Below are 25,276 nucleotides of genomic sequence, written 5' to 3'. Positions count from 1 at the left end.
AAAAACATCCTATCTTAAAATTCCCCATGAATTAAACTCTTTATAAAATGCACTTCCGGGAACTCCATACTACATGCAGATAGTAATCCTCCACCCAGTTTTAGATGTAGTATACCTTACAGTAAATTTTAAGGGCAAAGCGTAACTACAGTTCCAATAAGGCATATACTACTGCTCGAAATGAAGTAATGTTAAGGTTTTAATGCAAGGTCTACTCCAATAGAAACCTTCAACAAGCTTCCAAAAAGTAGATAAGATCAGTAGGTAGGCCTTATTATATAGAATGAAATATGTGGAAAGGAACCCAATTAGGAAAGAGCAGGATCCTATTCATTTCATTATAACTCACACCAACCAGGCAAAGAATTTGAGAGGTATTCGCTGGAACCAATAGGGAATCCTACAACTTGATGACATATTAATATAAGTGGTGAATGCAAATCCCTCAATTTGTTTTGGGAATGCCTCACTTAAATATGGTTTGGCACATAGTTATCTCAGTCCTGGGCAGACATCATGGCTAAATTAAACACCAGAATTCTGCACACTTGGTAAGTGTACAGCCTCCAAATTTAGTTCACCTGTGAAGGAATCGGATTTGATTCAAATCAAACAGAAAGCAGCAAATGATTTATGGAATGCTATGCCCATGTGTGAAATGGTATAGCACCACGCTCCCAGTAAAAAAAGGATTCATTGCAACATATGAGAGCAATAACCAATAAAGACATAAGTTATTACGATATTTCAAAGAGTTACATGATAGCGATTGGAAAGCATTTATATTTTTTAGGTCTCGGCTTAGCAGCGCATGCGCTGCATGCCCTGTCTCAGCGAGACTAAAGTAATCTCTATGTTGGTTGAAATTTAGTGTAATTTGTTATGCAGCTAGCCATTGGTTTAACTGGCATTGCTGTTGCAATCTACCTTTCTGTTGGCTGTTAATACCATACCTAACTTCTGGGTAGTCCGGAAGCAGCAGCGCCCAACTACAGTTTTCCTCCGCAGCAACACTCTGTAGGGCGCACAGGGAACTTTCTTTTTTCTCTTCAGCAGCGCCCGCCTTACAAGTCACATGATGCTCGGGCGCACGCTCCAACAGCGCTGAGATTAATCTGCTGCCCTATACTTTGGCCCCCTACTTAGCGCGAGGAGAATCTCTTTGTATTTCTCTGAACTATCGCTATGTACGACAGGTGCAGCTCTCCGCCGTCCCCCTAAGGAGGCTGGCACCGTGAAGTGATGTCACAGTGATTGCCAGCCTTGCCCGTGCTGGTCCTGAGGAGGTTGTCACAGCTCGAGGAGGCCGCAGCTCTGCAGAGTTGTTGTATGCGGCCGCCTTCCCTCCTTCACTGGGCTCTGCCTCCGTCTCTCCAGCCGGCCCTCCGTCGGTCTCTCCTCCGGGCTGGTTTTATTTAGCAGCTCTGCTTTCAGAAAAACACGCAATAACTTGGAACCAAAGAGAAACACACTGATCCCTTTTGCGCTGGCGTAACAAAGAAAATAGCTTCCTAATAGACCCCGGATCTCAGCAGCAAGAGTGAAACCAATTAAACTATATTTCTGATTCACCCTGTCCTAGCTTATAGCAGCATATCATATGTGCTTAACCTACTATCAAATCTATCTCTGCATCGGTTCAAGTACGCTGGTACCTTATATTTTTAGTTGGGTGAAGATTGATTTCCTTTTAATTTACTCTTCAGTCTTCCTGTCTGTTTTAGACATGACTGGGCTCTTCAGTCAACAACTAGCGGCAGATCTCCAGCTGGCGTCGTACTGCAGCCTGTCCGCAAACCGTCGATTTGCGCAGCAAACACTGGTACTTCACAGAATAACGAGTGTGAGGAAACACTAAACACACCCTCAGCGTACATATTAATTGGCTCGTGGCGCTACTCCAGTCACCTGCAGCGTGCCTGAGTTACGACGGCAATGAGCGCGCAGTAACAGGCGGGGGAGCCTGTTAATGACAAGCAGGCTGCCGCACCCCCAAACAGGAATAGATCTACCAGTGAAATGAAACAAAGGATCAATGCGCAATTCCTGGAATTCGGGGGCTGTGGAAGAGACTGGCCAATTTATTCGGCAGTGGTTTTACGCTGTTGCGGCTGGTTTGTATTCTTTTTTCTTCAGTGAGGTACACCGCAGCGCTGTCAGACAGCCTGCAAGGCGTTTACATGTTTAGTGAGTGCCTTAACATTGATAACTGTCACTTGTGTACAATGAAACCTGATACGCTGAGTATTATTCCGAAGCACTACTAAACCAACATGTCCATATTTAAACTGCCCATGCACATAGCATGCACAACACGACCAAAGGATTTCTGCGGGCTCGATTTACTTTGGGTGTGGATGTACAGCAGAGCTATCTCTCTAGCTTCTCTGTGAATCGTAGGAACATTTTCTGTTAGAACTGTTACTACCCTTCATTTTATATTTAAGACATAATTCACAGAAGCCACTGAGAACGAAGTCCTGTTCAATAAAAACCTGGTCATTCACTAACAACATAGCCGTTCAATGGCACAAGTGCACCTCGAAGATTCCACACATGAGAAGTATCTTATAAGTGCAAATAGTCCGGTGAAAGTCTACAGCGGGACTTATTAATGTTAATTTCCAGTAACTACACATTTCTGTCGGTCATAACGTGAAAGCAGCCTCATTAAAGTGCAGGTTAGACTGTATCGGTCTCCTTTTGATCCATGGTGACATCATGCGAGACCTATTACATTGCAAATGCTTGTTTTAAGTGATGTCACTCCCAAGAAACCGGGAGGGGGCAATAGTACCAGGCCCTTCTTATATTTCGCAGTCTGGATGGTTAGCTGAATGGGGGATACATTGTAAACTCCTTACAAATCTATAACGATTTTGAGCTGTTTGTCGCTTTCTTGAGACCATTGTTTCTATATCTAACTGTATATATGAAATCTGGTTAGCTGTTTCATTTAATCCCTTTTAAAGTGTTGTATGGACTGCTCTGGTGAATAATAAGAAATCAGCAGATTTATTATTACACTTTGCAGCAAACATTTGATTAGAAAACCAAAAAATGTCCTAGTTTGATATAATACACATCTGAGTGTGAATATGGAGGTTGCAATTAGGGATATCATACAGAATACATCTGTAGTCTTAAGATTGAATTGGTAATTTTGAGTGTGGAATGCCATCACAACGGAGACTGAGTGTTAATATTAATGTCGTATTACTGCTGTGTAATGCTACTTTAGCCTTTATATCTTACTGTAAGATTAAAATAGAAAATTAAACTTTACTAGGGTTGTGTATGTGTATTACTGAATCACAGGTGGCTATAATTAATAACTCCATACACTATTTGGTTCTCCCATGTCAATAAAAGACATTTAATTCTGTTAACAGAGCATACACTCTTAATGAAAGGATGAGAGGCTAGAATAGCCGAATATAAAGCTTTGTGTGAAATCATGGTGAAGGTTCAATCATACCAGGGACACATTTTCCCTAATACCTGACATTTGGATAGTTTACAATTAGGAATTGTGTAATGTGGAAGTCTTTATTCTGTTCACAGTGGGGATGTTTGTTTCACTTCCTGAGTGAATAACGATGTTGCATTCTTCATTTTGAACAGCATCAAACAGCGTCTGTAAATGCATGTTTATCGAATTACGTTTCAATGACAAATGGATTATTTAGGCAATCAACATTGTTGTGCTTACATTGGGCGTTTTTATGTACGACTTTGGTAGTCAGTCCATTATATTTAACTGTTAATCAAATATATACTTTGTTGTTGAAAGAGTCCGGTGAACAAAACCATTTAGGTCGACTTGTGTTTTGCCCTTTGCCGTTTGGAATAAACTTGTTGAAGTATACTCAACTCGCATTCCGTGAAGGGAAACACTTACAAATTTAGTGGGCTACTGAGACACCTTCTTAGCGAAGCTCCGGCTCTTGAGCTTGGCCCCATCTTTGGAATAAGTGTTTAAATATATTGGATGAAAATTTCAGTGACAGTTTTAAACTTAAAAGGACACTGAGATTCATCAGTAATCTGTAGTAACTAACTCACCCTCCTGCCATGCAGTCTTCTCTTCAATTATATTATTTCAAATGTTTAGTGATGTTTTCAATAAAGTTTTAAAACATGTCATGAGTGATGTAAAATGTGGGTGAGGCTACAAGTTGTATTTACTTTAGGGAATGAGTTATAGTTGGGGTGCACAAACCTAGTTGGTGCTTGGATGGGGGGTGGCATATGCCCTCTCCCCATGATAAAATAAACGGCACAGGAGTATGCTGTACCCAGGGGCCAACAAACCGGAGCACATGCCCCCCTCCTTTTTGTTGTAAATTTGGCTCTCAGCGGATGGGATCTCCTGGACTGGACTGGCTCGAGGAGAGTGAGAACACTGCCCCCCCCCCCCTCCCTATATATTATATATAAGTCCTCGGGCCCTGTCCCACTCCAGAGGTCAAATTTCTTTAAAAAAAGAGCTTTCTTTAAAAAAAATTAAAGAAAGACGCAATCCCATGGGAGGCCCCTGGGCCAATCGGAGCACTCTATTTTTTTAAATTGGGTTTGAGAGACTCTGGTGAGAGTCCTTGGAACCCAAACATCCAGATACACAAGTATTTTTGGCTCAGAATAAAAAAAAACCTACTGAATGGATATACACCAAATCACAAAAAGGAACTTTTGGACCAAGAGTTGGCTCCTTGACAAATTTTGTGCAAGTCAGTTGAGCAGTGTCTGCAGTATTGTTCAGAAAAGTATATGGAAAATGCATGTGGATTTAGCATTTTGGAACCCCTCTCTTTTTTCCCCGGTCCCTGCTTGATGGAATACCCCGAAACTTTCCATGTATAAACTAGACAAAAAATAGCCCTTTTTTGGAAAGTTATCTGAAAATGTGTTAAACGGCGCCAAAGTTACTAACAAAACATTCATTTTCTATGCAAAACGATGATATAACTCTCTCTCTGTCTCTTTCCAGGCGCGCAACACCCATTGGGCTCACGGGGCTTCTATCCCTCCCCCCCGTCATGTGTGTCAGCCCGGGCTGACACGGCTTTGGGGGCTGGCGACCATCTAATTGCAGCCGCACCCGAGTACTTATCAGGTCTTTAAAAGACCATTTACTTGTAAATTAAGCTTTTGTTGTCTTTTCACCCCTTCTTTCAGTCACTCTGTCTGTGTTTGGAAGAATTAGCCCCCCTCCCGAAATATTTTTCAGCCCCTTCCTGAAATTTGGCTCTAGTTGCCCGCCTGTCTCTCTCTCTTATATATATATCAACGCAAAAACGCCAATGGACACTCAGCCTGCAGACGAGGCTCAAACATCAAGCCGTGCACTTATCCTTTATCCTTTGTCTTCCCAACTTTTATTCTTCAGTTATGGAAAAACGAGCCACACCAGTTGTTTTGCAAGATATTTTTACTTGGCAGTAAAGCAGAGAAAGACAACGTGTTTTGACCACACTGTGTCTTGATCACGACTGAGTGCGGTCAAAACTCATTGTCTTTCTCTGCTTTACTGCCAAGTAAAAATATCTTGCTGAACAAAATATATATCTTAATTCCTCCCGAACATATCCAGAAAAGGGGACAACACACACACACACACACACACACACACAGGCAGGTTTTAAAATGTTTCTCTTTTTATTTTATTCTGGCCTCCTCAAACTCATTTCGGTGATTCATTAGCCTTGAGCACTAATGACGTGATATTCTTTGTTTTCCATCTTTAAACACCACCCCACATGTAACATAATGAACCGTGTAGAGAGACTTCCACACAGTATTTCTATTCGCATTTTGGTTTCTGATTTCCTTTTACACCTAACAAATTGGGTCGCCTTTGTGTATAACGAACCCACTGACCTTTTTATTTAAAACCAAATTTTCCATGTTTCACATCAAAACTATTGCACATATCCTTATTGTAAAAAAGTATAAATATTGAAAGTACATAAATAATTAAATAGCCCGAAATTTCAATATCTAAAAATCTATTCATTTCCAGCTGGGCAAATTCATAGTGTGGTGAGGGCATTTAGTACACTTCTTAAAATTCATTAACTGCTCACACTTTGGTGTTTGAGACCTGGTTCCACTTTCCCCTTGCCCCTACATAAAAAGTATATACATCGTTAGTACAATACATCCTTTCTTACTTTCCTCTTTCACAACAGTTGATTTCAGTTAAGCTTTTTATTTAATGGCCCATCCTAATTTAACCACTGCTGTGTGTGTTTTTATATGTGTGATATATATATATATATATATGTCGACAATGTGATCCAGATAGGTCTCTCAGCGCTCAACAGCGGGTGCTGAGGTAGGATCCTGACCCTCAAACTTGATTCCAGCATAAACAAATTTCGCAGCACTCCAAAATAGGTTACTTAGTGGTTTTTATTAATCCACAGTTCCACTCACTCAACGCGTTTCAGCCTAGATGGCCTTAATCACGGTTAGGGAGTCCCTTTTCACTTTCACTTTAAATACCCATCTCTGCTGCAATGTTGCATTATGGGATTTGTGGTGTGAAATTTACAATACAGTTTTGTACATATTTACAAATGGACATTTGTGTGCAAGGGTTATTCTTGGGTGATAAGCGTTGACATCTTGTATCACAGATGTAGATAATCTACGTTACATCAGTTTTAGGGACCCCGATTTATATTGTTCATTTTACTAATTTGTAAACACGCTTTTGTTCTGACATATTGTCTTAAGTGAATGTCTTGTGATTGGGTATAGTACCCACTACTTTATTCTTTTGTCAGTTCCTAGTATGTACATGGTTTTGGGTTTAGTGCCCTCACGTTCCAGTTTCCCGAGATTGTCATTTCTTTTATTGCCGTCAGTTCATATGATTCATCCAAGATGTACATAAAGTTCCTCATCGAGGTTGATTCCTCTGGGGAACTTGGTTCTGAGACGTGTAATGTACTTGGATTCGATTTGACGCAATTTCTTAGTTCGATCACCTCCTCTTTTTCCCGGAGGGATCATGTATATTCCATAATATGACATTGCTTTCCAGTTCCCCTTTTGACACTGTGCGAGATGTTTTGCAGTTGCATATGCCATATTTCCATTTTTTACAGCTCGGATATGTTCCAGCACACGTTTCTTGATCATGCATGTTGTGCTTCCAATATATTTCATGCCACAATTACATTCGATGACATATACCACATATTTCGATGTACAGGAGATATTTTGCTTTATGGTTATCAAGTTACCATTTGGTTCTTTATGGTTTTCATATTCCGTCCGATTTTGCACGCTTTACAGGCGTTGCATTTTGTGAATCCTTTTTGTTGATCCTCTCAAACAAATCCACACTTACAATAGATCAAGCAACCGTTCTAAAAAATATGTTTGATCTGCTTTACAATCTTGAAGAAGAAGACACTACGAGAACTCAGATCTTGGAAACACTGGATATTGAAACAAGCAGTAGAGTGGAAAGTGGATTAAAGAAGAAATCGAGATATTGCCCTACCCTCTCACCAGGCAACAGATTTGATTTGTTCTCGGATGCAATAATTGAAGAACTGAAGAAAATACTAAAAAACGGAACTTGGATAAAAGGGAAAATCTAACAACGAAAGAAAGGAAAGCAATGAAATCACTGATGGAGAACAATCTTATAACGATAAAACCGGCGGACAAAGGAGGCAATATAGTCCTTTTGAACACTTCAGATTACAAAAAGGAAGCCATGCGACAACTAAATGACATAAAAAATGATGGAAAGCTCAAACACAATCCAATAAATAAAATGGTTTTGGAATTAAATCACCATTTGAAACAATGGCTAGAACAAAATCTGTTAAGTGAAAATGCAGTAAAATATTTAACGGTGGACCTCCCAACAATACCCACAATTTATTTTGTGCCTAAAATACACAAAACAATGGTGAATCCACCGGGGAGTCCAATTATCTCCTCTTGTGACTCCATATATGAAAACATATCGACGTATGTAGATCAATTTCTGGCACCTATAGCAATGAGCATGACTTCATATATAAAAGACACAGGAGACTTTTTGCGAATACTATCTGGCATTACATGGAACCAAGAATATCTATTAATCACAATAGACGCGATATCACTCTACGCGTCTATAAGACACGAAATTGGCCTAGAAGCCTGCAAATTCTTCTTGAAAGAACGAAGCATCACTGAATTGAGACACTGATCAAAATGATAGAAATCTGTTTATTCAATAATGTATTTACATTCAACAAACGGCTATATAGACAATGCTATGGCACCGCCATGGGCATTTCTTTTTTTCAGAATTTTGCGAACGTAACAATGGGATGGTGGGAGAGAGAAATGGCGTGGAGCAGTGACAATCAGGAAGACACAGATAACATTGTGCTATGGGTTAGATTCATAGACGATCTGTTCCTGATATGGAACGGAACGGAACGGAACAGAACAGGAATTTGATAGATACTTCCGAAATTAAATGACAATAATATAGTAGGGAGGTGTGGCTCACTGGCTAGAGGCGGCAGACCCGAGTGCAGAGAACGGCCCGGGACCAGGGTTCGATTCCCGACGCGGCAGGGTCTTGGACCAGGATCAGCGGACTGATAATTCTCGCATCGGTGCCCACTCCGACCAGGGAGCACACTCTGCAACTCTGGGCATTAGCTTGCCTCATCTCTACAACGGCCCCCCACAGACGCCAGGGATGCCTGGTTTCACCCTGGAGATACCCAAAAGGGACCATCTCACAGGGAAAACCAGGACGGGTTCCCCAGCGGTCTACAGCGCCGGGACACTCGGGTAGAGTAACTGTGCGCTATACAAGTATCCCACATTTACATTTACATTATAGGTCTTTCCTTCACTTGCTGTAAGAACAAAGAGGACATAGAATTTCTGGACACTAAGATCTATATAGACCATGACCAAATTCAGTCAACATAGTACCGAAAGAAAACTGCCCCGAATAGTATATTACATGGCACAAGCTTCCACCCACGGGCTCTCTTGGAAAGCATTCCATACGGAGAAATGATAAGAATGAAACGAAACTGTTCAAAAAAAGAAAGATGCAGAGGCCAAAAAAAATGAAACCATAACAAGATTGAAAAAAAGAGGCTATCATGAATCAACATTGAATAGTTGCAAAAGAAGAGCGGATAAAAGAACCAGAGAAGAGACACTAATCCTCTAAGTGAAAAACAATCAATTACAGCAACAATCCGCTCCGAGATTTATCACTACATACAGCAAAGAGAGCAATATCATAAAGAACAAAATTCATAAATACTGGCATCTAATAGCTGGAGACCCAGAGATTGGCCAACTACTTGGATCACACCCAAATGTAACATACAAAAAGGCCAGATCACTAAAAGACATATTAGTCCAGAGTTATTATCAAGAAAAACCACCGACTAACTAGTTGGTAAATCAACAAAAAGAATTCACAAAATGCAACGCCTGTGAAGCGTGCAAAATCGGACGGAATATGAAAACCATAGAAGAACCAAATGGTAACTTGATAACCATAGAGCAAAATATCTCCTGTACATCGCAATATGTGGTATATGTCATTGAATGTAATTGTGGCATCAAATATATAGGAAGCACAACATGCATGATCAAGAAACGTGTGCTGGAACATATCCGAGCTGTGAAAAATGGAAATATGGCACATGCAACTGTAAAACATCTCGCACGGTGTCAAAAGGGGAACTGGAAAGCACTGTCATATTATGGAATATACATGATCCCTCTGGGAGAAAGAGGAAGGAATCGAACTAAGAAATTGCGTCAAATCGAATCCAAGTACATTACACGTCTCAGAACCAAGTTCCCCAGAGGAATCAACATCGATGAGGAACTTTATGTACATCTTGGATGAATCATAAGAACTGACAGCAATAAAAGAAATGACAATCTCGAAAACTGGAACATGAGGGCACTAAACCCAAAACCATGTACATACTAGGAACTGACAAAAGAATAAAGCAGTGGGTACTATACCCAAGCACAAGACATTCACTTAAGACAATATGTCAGAACAAAAGCAAATTAGTAAAATGAATGATATAAATCGGTGTCCCTAAAAAAGATTATCTACATCTGTGATACATGATGTCAATGCTTATCACCCAAGAATAACCCTTGCACACAAATGTCCTTCTGTAAATATGTACAAAACTGTATTGTAAATTTCACACCACAAATCCCATAATGCAACATTGCAGCAGAGATGGGTATTTAAAGTGAAAATGAAAAGGGACTCACTAACCGTGATTAAGGCCATCTAGGCTGAAACGCGTTGGTTGAGTGGAACTGTGGATTAATAAAAACCACTAAGTAACCTATTTTGGATTGCTGCGCAATTTGTTTATGCTGATATATATATATACAGAAATCCAAAAACACGACTCGCGCAAGTTCGCCAATTCGCGCTGATGACCGCAATCTGGACACGGACCCGGGGTATGTGCGTCAAGTTTCTTTTATTCCTTTCTTGTCAACACGCGTTTCGCAGCCACAGCCGCTTCTTCACTTGACAATGAGTGTTCCCTGGAGAGTGCATTTAAAGTGACAGTGCATACGGATATATGATGTTACAACGCGGACTGTAACAACGCATACCGTTACAACGCATCTTTTACAACGCGAATACTGTTACAACTCATGTATTTACAACGCATTTTTTTACAACGCAGGTACCTTTACAACGCATACCATTACAACGTAAGTATTGGTAAGTATATATTAATATTAATATTATAATCGTAAATTAATTTTTAACAATATAATTTAATGTAATTTAATTTAATTTAATTTCAATAAATTAATTTAATTTAAAATTAATTTTACTTTATTTTTACCCTGTACCCCTGTACCCCAAAAACTCAAAACTGACCCTCAACCCCAAAAATAAATTGAAATAAATTTAATTTAATTTAATTTCAATTAATTAATTTAATTTAAAATAAATTTTACTTTATTTTTACCCTGTACCCCTGTACCCCAAAAACTCAAAACTGACCCTCAACCCCAAAAATAATTTAATTTAATTTAATTTATTTTCAATTAATTAATTTAATTTAAAATTAATTTTAATTTATTTTTACCCTGTACCCCTGTACCCCAAAAACTAAAAACTGACCCTGAACCCTAAAAATACCCCTTTACCCAAAAACTGAAAACTGACCCTGAACCCTAAAAATACCCCTTTACCCCAAAAACTAAAAACTGACCCTGAACCCTAAAAATACCCCTTTACCCAAAAACTAAAAACTGACCCTGAACCCTAAAAATACCCCTTTACCCCAAAACTGAAAACTGACCCTGAACCCTAAAAATACCCCTTTACCCAAAAAATAAAAACTGACCCTGAACCCTAAAAATACCCCTTTACCCAAAAAACTAAAAACTGACCCTGAACCCTAAAAATACCCCTTTACCCAAAAACTAAAAACGGACCCTAAACCCTAAAAATACCACTTTACCCCAAAAACTAAAAACTGACCCTGAACCCTAAAAATACCCCTTTACCCAAAAACTAAAATCTGACCCTAAACCCTAAAAATACCCCTTTACCCTAAAACCCAAAACTGACCCTGAACCCTAAAAATACCCCTTTACCCAAAAACTGAAAACTGACCCTGAACCCTAAAAATACCCCTTTACCCTAAAACCCAAAACTGACCCTAACCCCTAAAAATACCCCTTTACCCCAAACATATAACATTTAAAATATAATTATATACTTACCAATACTTACGTTGTAATGGTATGCGTTGTAAAGGTACCTGCGTTGTAAAAAAAATGCGTTGTAAAAACATGAGTTGTAACAGTATCTGCGTTGTAATAGATGTGTTGTAACAGTAGTGCGTTGTAAAAAATGCGTTGTAACAGGTGCATACCTTGCAGACACAACGTGATGGTCACGTGACTGACCAGCCAATAAAACTGGAAAACATACTACTCACCCCACAACATTAAGTATATAAAATACAATCGGTAAAACTTGGAACATAAATATTGACAAATAAGTAAATATGTATGTCACCGATAAAATGTTGAGTGTGCAAAAAATATAGTGCAAATGTTCACATTTTCATATTTGGGCGGAAAGACATCATTTGTCTGTACGAATTTAATTCATTGCTCACGTGGACTGAAACCAGTGTAAAAAATGTGCAAATTAAGTGCTAAAGTGCAAATTGTTCTTTTTTTTAAAAAATCCGCTGCTACTGACATCTCGGCTATAATACTGTTCAGCATTTTGAAAATACATCTTATCATCGTATAATACCTGGAGGTCAACTCACATTAGGAGTATTTCACTCCACAATCGAGAACATAATCAGTTAAATACTGCTTTGAAACATTTCCTTCATGAGTCCTTAACAGTAAGATGAATATATGTATGTTGTTAGGCTCAAATGGGTTGCAGAATCATCACAGTGGATATCTATGGTGATGTTTGCCCCTGTATCAGTCTCTTTGCTGGACTCACAATTTTCACATGATAGGACTCTAAAGTGCTGAAGAATGCCGTTGTGTCTATTTAGCATAAGTAGATCTATATGTATGTACATAAATAAATACATAGTACTATGAAAGGTTCCGATCACCGGACATTACATATGCATTAAGAAGCAAACCTAACTCCACAACTATAGTTAGACAAATGACTACCCTCCTCCAACTTTATCAGTTGAATTGTCAATAAGGTTAAGACATAAATATCATCCAATAAATACATCAATAAACCTCCATATAGATATATAAATATAAAATATATAAAAAATACATTCCATATAAATATATGTACAATAATCAGATAAAATTAAAACCTGAAAATGGCAATTCAAAATTTACTCCTGTGTGCTACCTTAGAGAGCATCCTCATACTCACATAATAATGAATGCTTATAGCTGCACAGTGATGGGGATCAAAAATAGGAAAATGAATTTATGATAAGCTTGGAAAAGGGGTAGTGTGGGGCTAATGCGAACCTGACTGTACTGATTAGAATAGATAGCTAAACGTAAAAATTGTGAAACCAGTTGAGGGACAGAAATAACATGGGAAAAGAAAGCAGGACTAAAGGGTTCAATGAAACCTAATTGAGATCAGCGAAAGATGATTATAGACATGTGTATAAATCTTCCGTAATGTTCAATCCATTCAGATGCTTGGTATCAAGTTGGGGAATGTACCTGGTCTCTAACCTCCTAAGTTTACTTTCTCGATCCCCGCCCCTTCTGCTTGGGGGTATAGCATCAATCAGAAAGTAGCCAAGGCTCTTATTGTTGGATTGGTGGAATTCCTTGAAGTGTCTAGCTACTGGGTTTGTGTTATCTGCATTGGCTATATGTATATATATATATCACTACACAGTGGCGGTTGCCACTGCATAGCTCTAGTTATGTCAGAGTTTCCATATGAAGTTCGTTTGATATTTTGCTACTAACTTTGGTGCAGCTTAACAAATCTTCACAAAACTTTCCAAAATAAATGTTTATTCACCTCCACTCCTTCTTGGAAAGTTCCAAAGTGATCCGTCAAGCACGGCCAAGAAAATGGGCGCTGATTTCCAAAATATTGTTTTCTCGTGTTAATTCCCATAAGAACTTTTGGGAAGCGATACAGAAAAAAAACAGCTGACCGGAATCAAACCATGTTTGGCAAAAAGTTAGAAATTTTACTTAAACACACTTTTTGTAATTTACCATAAACCTGTTTTCGAGGAAATTGCGTTTAAAGAAGTGGCTATGATGGTCACGAAGGTGTTAAAAAATATAGTGATAACATGGCGGTTGTTCTGTGGTGGTCCTGTTGTAACAGTAATTTAAAACAAGCATTTACAATGCAATGGTCTCGGCATCATTAAAGGTAGAGCTATTGGCATTGCTCATGACATTTCTTTTTTTTTCTTTAAATCATAAATAAATGGCATTGTCATTTACATTGCCAATACACAGCACTCTGCACTCAACAGCACACACCACTCTGCACCTTCACTCACTGCTCTGCACACTCACTCTGCACTCACTACTCTGCACTCACTACTCTGCACTCACTACTCTGCACTCACTACTCTGCACTCACTACTCTGCACTCACTACTCTGCACTCACTACTCTGCACTCACTACTCTGCACTCACTACTCTGCACTCACTACTCTGCACTCACTACTCTGCATTCTGCACACTCACTCTGCACTCACTACTCTGCATTCTGCACACTCACTCTGCACGCACTACTCTGCACGCACTACTCTGCACGCACTACTCTGCACTCACTACTCTGCACGCACTACTCTGCATTCTGCACACTCACTCTGCACTCACTACTCTGCACGCACTACTCTGCACGCACTACTCTGCACGCACTACTCTGCACGCACTACTCTGCACGCACTACTCTGCACGCACTACTCTGCACGCACTACTCTGCACGCACTACTCTGCACGCACTACTCTGCATTCTGCACACTCACTCTGCACTCACTACTCTGCACGCACTACTCTGCACGCACTACTCTGCACGCACTACTCTGCACTCACTACTCTGCACTCACTACTCTGCACGCACTATTCTGCACGCACTACTCTGCACTCACTACTCTGCACTCACTACTCTGCACTCACTACTCTGCACTCACTACTCTGCACTCACTACTCTGCACTCACTACTCTGCACTCACTACTCTGCACTCACTACTCTGCACGCACTACTCTGCACTCACTACTCTGCACGCACTACTCTGCACTCACTACTCTGCACTCACTACTCTGCACGCACTACTCTGCACGCACTACTCTGCACGCACTACTCTGCACGCACTACTCTGCACTCACTACTCTGCACGCACTACTCTGCACGCACTACTCTGCACGCACTACTCTGCACGCACTACTCTGCACTCACTACTCTGCATTCTGCACACTCACTCTGCACTCACTACTCTGCACTCACTACTCTGCACTCACTACTCTGCACTCACTACTCTGCACTCACTACTCTGCACGCACTACTCTGCACGCACTACTCTGCACGCACTACTCTGCACGCACTACTCTGCACGCACTACTCTGCACGCACTACTCTGCACTCACTACTCTGCACGCACTACTCTGCACTCACTACTCTGCATTCTGCACACTCACTCTGCACTCACTACTCTGCATTCTGCACACTCACTCTGCACGCACTACTCTGCACGCACTACTCTGCACGCACTACTCTGCACGCACTACTCTGCACGCACTACTCTGCACGCACTACTCTGCACGCACTACTCTGCACGCACTACTCTGCACTCACCACTCTGCGCTCACTACTCTGCGCTCACTACTCTACACTCACTACTCTACACTCACTACTCTGCACTCACTACTCTGCACTCACTACTCTGCACTCACTACTCACTACTCTGCACTCACTACTCACTACTCTGCACTCACCACTCTGCACTCACTACTCTGCACTCACTACTCTGCACTCGCTACTCTGCACTCGCTACTCTGCACTCACTACTCTGCACTCGCTACTCTGCACTCACTACTCTGCACTCGCTACTCTGCACTCGCTACTCTGCACTCGCTACTCTGCACTCGCTACTCTGCACTCACTACTCTGCACTCACTACTCTGCACTCACTACTCTGCACTCACTACTCTGCACTCACTACTCTGTACTCACTACTCTGCACTCACTACTCTGCACTCACTACTCTGCACTCACTACTCTGCACTCACTACTCTGCACTCACTACTCTGCACTCACTACTCTGCACTCTGCACTCACTACTCTGCACTCCCTACTCTGCACTCCCTACTCTGCACTCCCTACTCTGCACTCCCTACTCTGCACTCACTACTCTGCATTCTGCACACTCACTCTGCACTCACTACTCTGCACGCACTACTCTGCACTCACTACTCTGCACTCACTACTCTGCACTCACTACTCTGCACTCACTACTCTGCACGCACTACTCTGCACGCACTACTCTGCACTCACTACTCTGCACTCACTACTCTGCACGCACTACTCTGCACTCACTACTCTGCATTCTGCACACTCACTCTGCACTCACTACTCTGCACGCACTACTCTGCACGCACTACTCTGCACGCACTACTCTGCACTCACTACTCTGCACTCACTACTCTGCACTCACTACTCTGCACTCACTACTCTGCACTCACTACTCTGCACGCACTACTCTGCACGCACTACTCTGCACTCACTACTCTGCATTCTGCACACTCACTCTGCACTCACTACTCTGCACGCACTACTCTGCACGCACTACTCTGCACGCACTACTCTGCACGCACTACTCTGCACGCACTACTCTGCACGCACTACTCTGCACGCACTACTCTGCACGCACTACTCTGCACGCACTACTCTGCACGCACTACTCTGCACGCACTACTCTGCACTCACTACTCTGCATTCTGCACACTCACTCTGCACTCACTACTCTGCACACTCACTCTGCACTCACTACTCTGCACGCACTACTCTGCACGCACTACTCTGCACGCACTACTCTGCACGCACTACTCTGCACGCACTACTCTGCACTCACTACTCTGCACTCACCACTCTGCACTCACCACTCTGCGCTCACCACTCTGCACTCACCACTCTGCGCTCACTACTCTGCGCTCACTACTCTACACTCACTACTCTACACTCACTACTCTGCACTCACTACTCTGCACTCACTACTCTGCACTCACTACTCTGCACTCACTACTCTGCACTCACTACTCACTACTCTGCACTCACTACTCACTACTCTGCACTCACTACTCACTACTCTGCACTCACTACTCACTACTCTGCACTCGCTACTCTGCACTCGCTACTCTGCACTCGCTACTCTGCACTCGCTACTCTGCACTCGCTACTCTGCACTCGCTACTCTGCACTCACTACTCTGCACTCACTACTCTGCACTCACTACTCTGCACTCACTACTCTGCACTCACTACTCTGCACTCACTACTCTGCACTCACTACTCTGCACTCACTACTCTGCACTCTGCACTCACTACTCTGCACTCACTACTCTGCACTCACTACTCTGCACTCACTACTCTGCACTCACTACTCTGCACTCACTACTCTGCACTCACTACTCTGCACTCCCTACTCTGCACTCCCTACTCTGCACTCCCTACTCTGCACTCCCTACTCTGCACTCCCTACTCTGCACTCCCTACTCTGCACTCCCTACTCTGCACTCCCTACTCACTACTCTGCACTCCCTACTCACTACTCTGCACTCGCTACTCACTACTCTGCACTCGCTACTCTGCACTCGCTACTCTGCACTCGCTACTCTGCACTCGCTACTCTGCACTCGCTACTCTGCACTCACTACTCTGCACTCACTACTCTGCACTCCCTACTCTGCACTCACTACTCTACTCTGCACTCACTACTCTACTCTGCACTCACTACTCTGCACTCACCACTCTGCACTCACCACTCTGCGCTCACCACTCTGCACTCACCACTCTGCGCTCACTACTCTGCGCTCACTACTCTACACTCACTACTCTACTCTCACTACTCTGCACTCACTACTCTGCACTCACTACTCTGCACTCACTACTCACTACTCTGCACTCACTACTCTGCACTCACTACTCTGCACTCACTACTCACTACTCTGCACTCACTACTCACTACTCTGCACTCACTACTCACTACTCTGCACTCACTACTCACTACTCTGCACTCACTACTCTGCACTCGCTACTCTGCACTCGCTACTCTGCACTCGCTACTCTGCACTCGCTACTCTGCACTCGCTACTCTGCACTCGCTACTCTGCACTCGCTACTCTGCACTCGCTACTCTGCACTCGCTACTCTGCACTCACTACTCTGCACTCACTACTCTGCACTCACTACTCTGCACTCACTACTCTGCACTCACTACTCTGCACTCACTACTCTGCACTCACTACTCTGCACTCACTACTCTGCACTCACTACTCTGCACTCACTACTCTGCACTCTGCACTCACTACTCTGCACTCACTACTCTGCACTCACTACTCTGCACTCACTACTCTGCACTCACTACTCTGCACTCACTACTCTGCACTCCCTACTCTGCACTCCCTACTCTGCACTCCCTACTCTGCACTCCCTACTCTGCACTCCCTACTCTGCACTCCCTACTCACTACTCTGCACTCCCTACTCACTACTCTGCACTCCCTACTCACTACTCTGCACTCGCTACTCACTACTCTGCACTCGCTACTCTGCACTCGCTACTCTGCACTCGCTACTCTGCACTCGCTACTCTGCACTCACTACTCTGCACTCACTACTCTGCACTCCCTACTCTGCACTCCCTACTCTGCACTCCCTACTCTGCACTCCCTACTCTGCACTCCCTACTCTGCACTCCCTACTCTGCACTCCCTACTCTGCACTCCCTACTCTGCACTCCCTACTCTGCACTCCCTACTCTGCACTCCCTACTCTGCACTCTGCACTCACCACTCTGCACTCACTACTCTGCGCTCACTACTCTGCGCTCACTACTCTGCGCTCACTACTCTGCGCTCACTACTCTGCGCTCACTACTCTGCGCTCACTACTCTGCGCTCACTACGCTCACTACTCTGCGCTCACTACTCTGCGCTCACTACTCTGCGCTCACTACTCTGCGCTCACTACTCTGCGCTCACTACTCAGCGCTCTGCACTCACCACTCACTACTCTGCACTCACTACTCACTGATTAATTAAATTTGACAAAGGTGTGTGGATTCATTTTAATTTTGAGATGAAACATATTTTCTGCCTATACCTCTTGCACTGCAATGGAAGCACTGCTGGAGGAATAATACAGCTAACAGTAAATAATGTGGTGAGAGAGAAATATTCCTCCGAAGCCCTCTTTTAGAAAAACTATAATATGTTTGTCAAACAGCCGCAACTGAAGCCCGATCTGAGAAGGCTGTAGAGCCCTGTTTACTTCCTGTTGTTTGGGCTCCAAATGGAATGCTACTAAGGATCTAAAGCTGGAACAAATGGTTAGTCCTGTCACATCATTGATGGTAAAAGGGCGTGTGATGTCATTTCCGCTACATTTAGCATTTTGGCGAACTGTCGCCCATGAATCGTCAAGCAGGTCATCTGTATTACGCAAATTTGCCCCATCCTATTTTTTTGTAAACAGATGTCTGCGGGTCTAAAGTAGTAAAGGAGTTCTTGGAAACATGGATGTAAAAAAAAGGCAGAAGAAAAATTACAGAACCAGGGGAAAGTCAGCTCAATGTTTGGAATTAATGGTTAGTAGACTAGCGGGCTCACTCTTGTCACCCGGAAATACTTCAATCTGCATAAAACAATGGCCTCTAGATTCGTATCGAATCTTTTACAAGTAGACCTTCTTTGACATAAATGATTTACAACAATTACGCAGCAAAGCAGAAGCAATTATATTGGGCCGACTCACGAAAGCGTTTAGGAGTGTGGAAAGTAGTTCTACAAGAGTATTTAATGAAAAGCCGTCTCCGGCAATGAGGAGCACAGAGTTGAAAAGCAATGCTCTGCAGGACAGCACCTACTTCCGGTTTGGCCGGCAATGCTTCCGGGTCGCCGCAGGCAGCGCGGCGACCCGCCCTGCACGGGGAAGGGAGGCAGCTTTCGAGGAGGACAGCACCTGGCCGCGAGCGCGTTCTCGTGCGCGTGGCCTTAACAAATCGGCGCGCGCGGCCAGTGCTGTCCTCCTGGGAAGCTGAGCCGCTAACAATAAGGTCTCTGGCGAGAGCGAGCTTCGCTCGGTTCTAGCCGAGACCTAAAAATTAGGCCATTCTGCATGAGAGAACTTTTTCTCCTGTTGGTGTTTTTCATACCAAGGTACATAACAATCTGATTGGCTAGCTACAACTTGGAGGAAAATATTGTGCCACCGTTGCAGGATAAGGTTACTTTGTTTCCCGTGTCTTGAATGTGTGAAAGAGTGAAAGGAATCATATAAAAGGCATGGTAGGCACTTAAAGGTGAGGGGGGGACACAACCTCAGGGGCCAAAATGATTTTAAAAATTTGACATCACAATACTCCCCCAGGACCCAGCACAGCCTTTCTGTGACATACAACGGTACTCCTGTGGGTGTCTCAGTCCTAGCTTCACCATCAAGGTACCACATAATGGTGCAAGCTTCATTGGGTAATGTTTGCACAGTCCTACAGTACCTTGGAGGTTCTTTTGTACTGCAGGACTGGTACAGCAAAAATTATAAATATACATGTGATGTGGGAGTATGCGGGGAATGGCCTCGGCGGATTGTTGGGCACAGGGCCTGGCCACATTCCAGCACCCTATCCACACTGCCTAGTGCCTGGCGCCTATCACGATCTACTGACCAGATCCTTAAACGCCCATCGTCCCCTGGATTGAGACAGTGGACCGCCATGGCCATTAGGTACCTACGACTGGACACAGGCAGTGGATCGAGTGGCCCCGACCCTGCCTCCTGACCTCTTCCCCTCCCCCCCCCCCCCCCAACAAGACGCTTTACGGGCCAAAACAGGGCTCGGTTTCTGTGCCTACGCTTAACTAACTTCGAACACTACCTCTGACTCTGTCGAGCCCACAGTGAAACCTTCTGGATCCCCTCGAACTACGACATGGTAGTAGGTTGCTCTACCACGCCACATTACTGGACCATACTGGGACACGCTGGCCAGCACTCTCCTTTCACCCACTAAACTGGCAACCCGGTCCCGATGAAGATCCTGACTAAATAGGATCGAAACGCCATCGACCCTCCATACAGCGCGACTCATGGCGCATCATCAACCTTGGTTCTCAAACAAATCTTAATTACTCATCTATTGAGGACAAACCATTGCTTTTGTACATATTGTGTTTTTTCAACGTGTCACTTTGCGTCCTTTGCTGTGTTCACACACTTGTCACTCGCGTCGTCACTCTTTGCTTCACTATCACCTAGTGCACAAAGCCCCCTTGGGTTGCCATCTCATTTTATGCCTACAGTGCTGCTTTAACTGTCATGTATAAAATGTGTCCCTAAATATATGATGCTATATGCACTTTCCAAAACTGAAATCCTGAGTCTCTCTTCCTTTTTTTCTGCTTTTTTGTAATGTCTTGTACATACATATATACCTGGCGTTTTACTGAATCAGATTGAGATATTATTGTTGAAAACATATGTCTGAAGGCAGTACACGCCGGGAGTAGGGGGACGACGATTGAGGAAGACTTGTTGTCATATGGACCTATTTTACCAAGCACATGAGATGAGACAAACCAGGCTCTCAGCTCTGTCACCTCGCACCCTGAGCGTGGTGTGAGACTTTACACTTTTTCAGCACAGACCCAGAACCTCTTGTCATGGGTCACTTGCGAGTCCTGGAATGGAAGCAAACAATAAAGTGGTGTTGATGGTTTTTTAATGAGCATCGAGTGGCATCTCTAAAATGTGGTCTCTTTTTTCCCTTAGGTTTGACAGATGAAGAGATCGACCTGGCCCTACAGCAGTCGGGCACTTCCACAGAGGATCCCCCAGCTCTGGGCCCACCTGCGCTTGTGGTGCCAGGAACCCCTGCCTCTCAGACTTTGCAGCCCTACAGTAAGTAATTCCACCCCTTTCTCATGCAGGCTTTGACACTTCTATCCACCCCGGTTTCTCTAACACTCGAGTCCTAGAGGATAGTGGATTCTCTCCTCCCTCTGGTTATCCTCCTACATTTCCGACTCCACCCCCATCTCCTGGTGTACTGTCTGTCCAATGCCAACCTGAATTACAGCGGAAGCTTCCAGCATTTCTTTTGTTTTGTCTTTTGTAATCTTTACCTTTAAACATAACTTCCTCCAGAGGTGTATCTTGAATTCTAGTTTGGCACATGGTTTTGTTCCCTCCGCATTATTTGGGGATTCGTTATTATTTCTCCAGTCAGGTTGGAAATATGGAAAGAAAGATGAAAGGAAACATTACCTTCACACTCCACTTAATCTTTCTTCTCTCTCCCAAACAGCACCCTCTCAGCCACCCACTCTTCATGTATTTGCAGTGTGTAAATATACATAGCAGAGAAAGTATTTCTACAGTGGAATAGCTGGAAGCACCCTCATATGAGGCAGAGCCTGCAGGCGAGCAGGAAACAGTCCTACTTGTGTTCCTTCTGACAACATTTAAAGGGGTTACATTGTTTAAAGAAACTTTGTGTGCGAGTGTCTTCTGACTAGAGGCCTGTGTGCACGTGGTTAGGTTGATTTTGGTGGACACGGTATTCATAGCTGCTGTCCACACCCTCAAGTTCAGGGTGCGAAAGAGGTGAACTGCCGAAGTTCTGATTCGGTAGTTTTTGTGAATGAGGAAGTTGCGGAGACCCGTATCAGGCTGCCGCTCCTCCAGTCAGACTCTTCTACTCTGCTCGTCCAGTTAATGGGTCCCGCAGTGGCGAAACAAAAGTTGAGGGGGGCCCGCTGCAAGGAGCACGGATGGACCCCCGCTCTGGATTTTATAAGGAGCACTCGGACCACAGTACCATGCCGTGGGGGCCCCATGAATCACGACCCGCACCGCGGGAGCTGCAGCGGCCTGTGTTGCGTCACTGAGATGCACGTGTAAACCAGTCACAGACCAGGAGAACAGAATGCTGGGAGTAAGGAGCAAGCGCTCTTGCCTAGCTGATCACTCTACAACCTCGTTCCAGGTGGCCAGTGAACGTAGGTGAGAGCTGTGAACACACCTGGGGGGGACAACCTTTGAGAGACACCATCACTGACTGGTCAAAGGGAGGAAAGCCTCCAGACAACGACCAGATGAGGGGTGATCCGTGGTGTTACTGACACCGCACTCGCTCGGCCCGCACGGGTGGCGGCCACCGATGGCGTGGGATAAAGACCCCAAAGCGCAGAGGCAGGGAAAGATGGACAAATTTGCTAAGCCGCTACCAGTGGTAGACCCCCCTCCCTCCGAGTCTGTAGACTCACCTGATAATAATGTTATCCTTCAAGCGATTCAGTCCTCCAGAGAGGTATTGGAAGGCAAGATTGACAAGATCAAAATCGACATTAACCTACTCCATCAAGTCCTGCGGAAGGTGTCAGAGAAGGTAACACAAGCTGAGCACCGTATATCGAAGGTTGAGGACACCACCCATGTCCTCAGGGGTGAGATCACAGCCTTTTCGGCGGCCATGAAAGACATGCTCTGGAGGGTCGATGATGCGGAAAATCGGGCCTGAAGAAACCATCCTCGCTTTCTTGGATTTCCAGAGGCCATTGAAGGAAAATGTGGGGGCCTACCTGCCTAAGTGGTTGCTGGAATCCTTCCCTAATGCACGCTTTTCACCATGTTTTATCATTGAGAGCCCACAGAATACCGGGGGCCCTGCCACCAGCGGGAGCCTTCCCACGTCCCCTGATTAAAAAAGTTCCTTAATTATCAAGATAGAGACCTCATCCTCTGAGTTTAGGCAAAAAGGGGATATTCGGATGGACAATACAAAGATCATGGTATTCCCTGACTATTCCCGAGAGGTACAGAAGCAACACAAAACATTCGATTCTGGGAAAGACAAGCTACAGCAGATGCAAATCACGGACATGCTTCTATTCCCGGCCAAACTTAGTGATCTACCAAGCCAGGACACTGTTTTTCAATACTCCGGAACAGGCATGGCACTGGCTGGAGGAGCGCCCAATACCGAGAACGTCTGGAGGCGTAACAACACTCTCTGAGAAGGCCCCATCAGGGAGCAGTAACGGACCTAAAACACGGTGACTTAAGGGAAGGAGCACAGAAACTACACAAAACAGGACACTTAGGGCGACACCATACCCCAGTTGGAGGTTAACAGGATCCACGCCCGAGTCTCAGACTCTGAAAGCCTCCATCGCACAGAAAATCCTAGAGGGCTTCCGCAAACCGAGGATATGGCGCGGCAACGTTCAGCGGACGGTACCGATCAAGACATAACAACGGACTCGGAGGGAGAGCATCCTTTGTTGCACGATGTCCATCTCCTGGAAAATCAGGAAGAGGCAGGCACGGAGACCGACATGGACAACTGGAATCAACAGGCTGGCATAGAAGAATTATGAGCAATAATTGGCCTGGAGAACCGCAAGGACAGCGGACAGACTGAGAAACTCACAGGCCACCCGGCGTGTTCTGTTTTCCTTCATTATATTTGATTTTTGTTCTTAATTCCTTGGTGTTCCACTTTCCTTTCCCCTCCTGTCCCTCTCCCCCTCCCCTTCTGTCCTTTCTTTTGTTGTTTTCTTCCTTTTATTTTTGGATTGGACATATTGAACTGGTTCATTTGATGCAAGGAATTCCTGCCCAATAGCTAGTACGTGATATTAACAATGTGCAGGTCCACATACGGGACAGCCTACTTAAAGCTGACAGATTTGAGTGAGCAAGGCCTGGAAGGGCAGGGAACAGTTTGAGAGGGCGAGTTTGGGTGGGTGGGCTACAGATCTCTCTAGTCCACACACTACACAGTTGGTCCTGTTGACCCATGGGGTAGTCAGTTGGATAATGGGGGAGTGTGGGGGGGCTGGGTAGGGGATTGGGGGATGGGGTTCTTACACTTATGTAGCACAATTGTATGAAGAACGACATCATGAGAACATAGAAATAGCAGCAGTAGGGCGGTCGATAGCGGGATGGACACACTACACCACCGGGATGACTATACCTAACTTAGGGACATACTTGGCCCTCTCCTGGAATGTGAATGGGATTGGAAATAAAATCAAGAGGAGACTGGTGGCAGCATTCTTCAAACTACTAAAACCAGATGTCATCCTATTGCAAGAGACACACATAAAAGGATCTCTCTGTGGGTTTCTATGCCGAGGGGCATACAAGACACTAGCACACGCAGGGTTCCCCATCGGGGCAAGAGGAGTGGCAATATTAATTAGGAAAAACCCACCTTTCAGAATTGAACGCACATGGACGGACCCCAGTGGTACCTTTGTTGCGGTTAACGGGGTGTGGGACAGACGACACATTACCTTCATTAGCATATATGCTCCCCCTAGTTTACAAAAATAAACACTAGAGAAAATTGCGACGGTCATGCTGGAACCGGAATCCGAAACACACATAATTGGGGGAGACTTTAATGACATAATGGACCCCACACTGGACCGTACAACTCTCCGCACGGGAGGCCCCAAAGAGACGCCACTCAAACGGTTTACTGACACTGGCACTCACGGACATAT

General features: G+C 44.1%; 1 protein-coding gene across 2 annotated transcripts in view; it reads left to right on the top strand.

Moving 5' to 3' along the window:
- Positions 1-25,276, top strand: part of PEX14 (peroxisomal biogenesis factor 14) — a 488,805-nt gene that overhangs the window by 333,633 nt on the left and 129,896 nt on the right. For both annotated transcript variants that reach the window (XM_086921339.1, XM_086921340.1), the window contains exon 4: positions 21,531-21,659. In XM_086921339.1, the coding sequence (XP_086777465.1) occupies positions 21,531-21,659 (129 nt within the window). The remainder of the gene's footprint in view (positions 1-21,530; positions 21,660-25,276) is intronic.

This window comes from Lissotriton vulgaris, chromosome 5 (assembly GCF_964263255.1).
Source record: "Lissotriton vulgaris chromosome 5, aLisVul1.2, whole genome shotgun sequence".
Taxonomy (NCBI): domain Eukaryota; kingdom Metazoa; phylum Chordata; class Amphibia; order Caudata; family Salamandridae; genus Lissotriton; species Lissotriton vulgaris.
The sequence above is the reverse complement of the archived record's forward strand: the minus strand, read 5'-3'. Positions and strand labels throughout refer to the sequence as shown.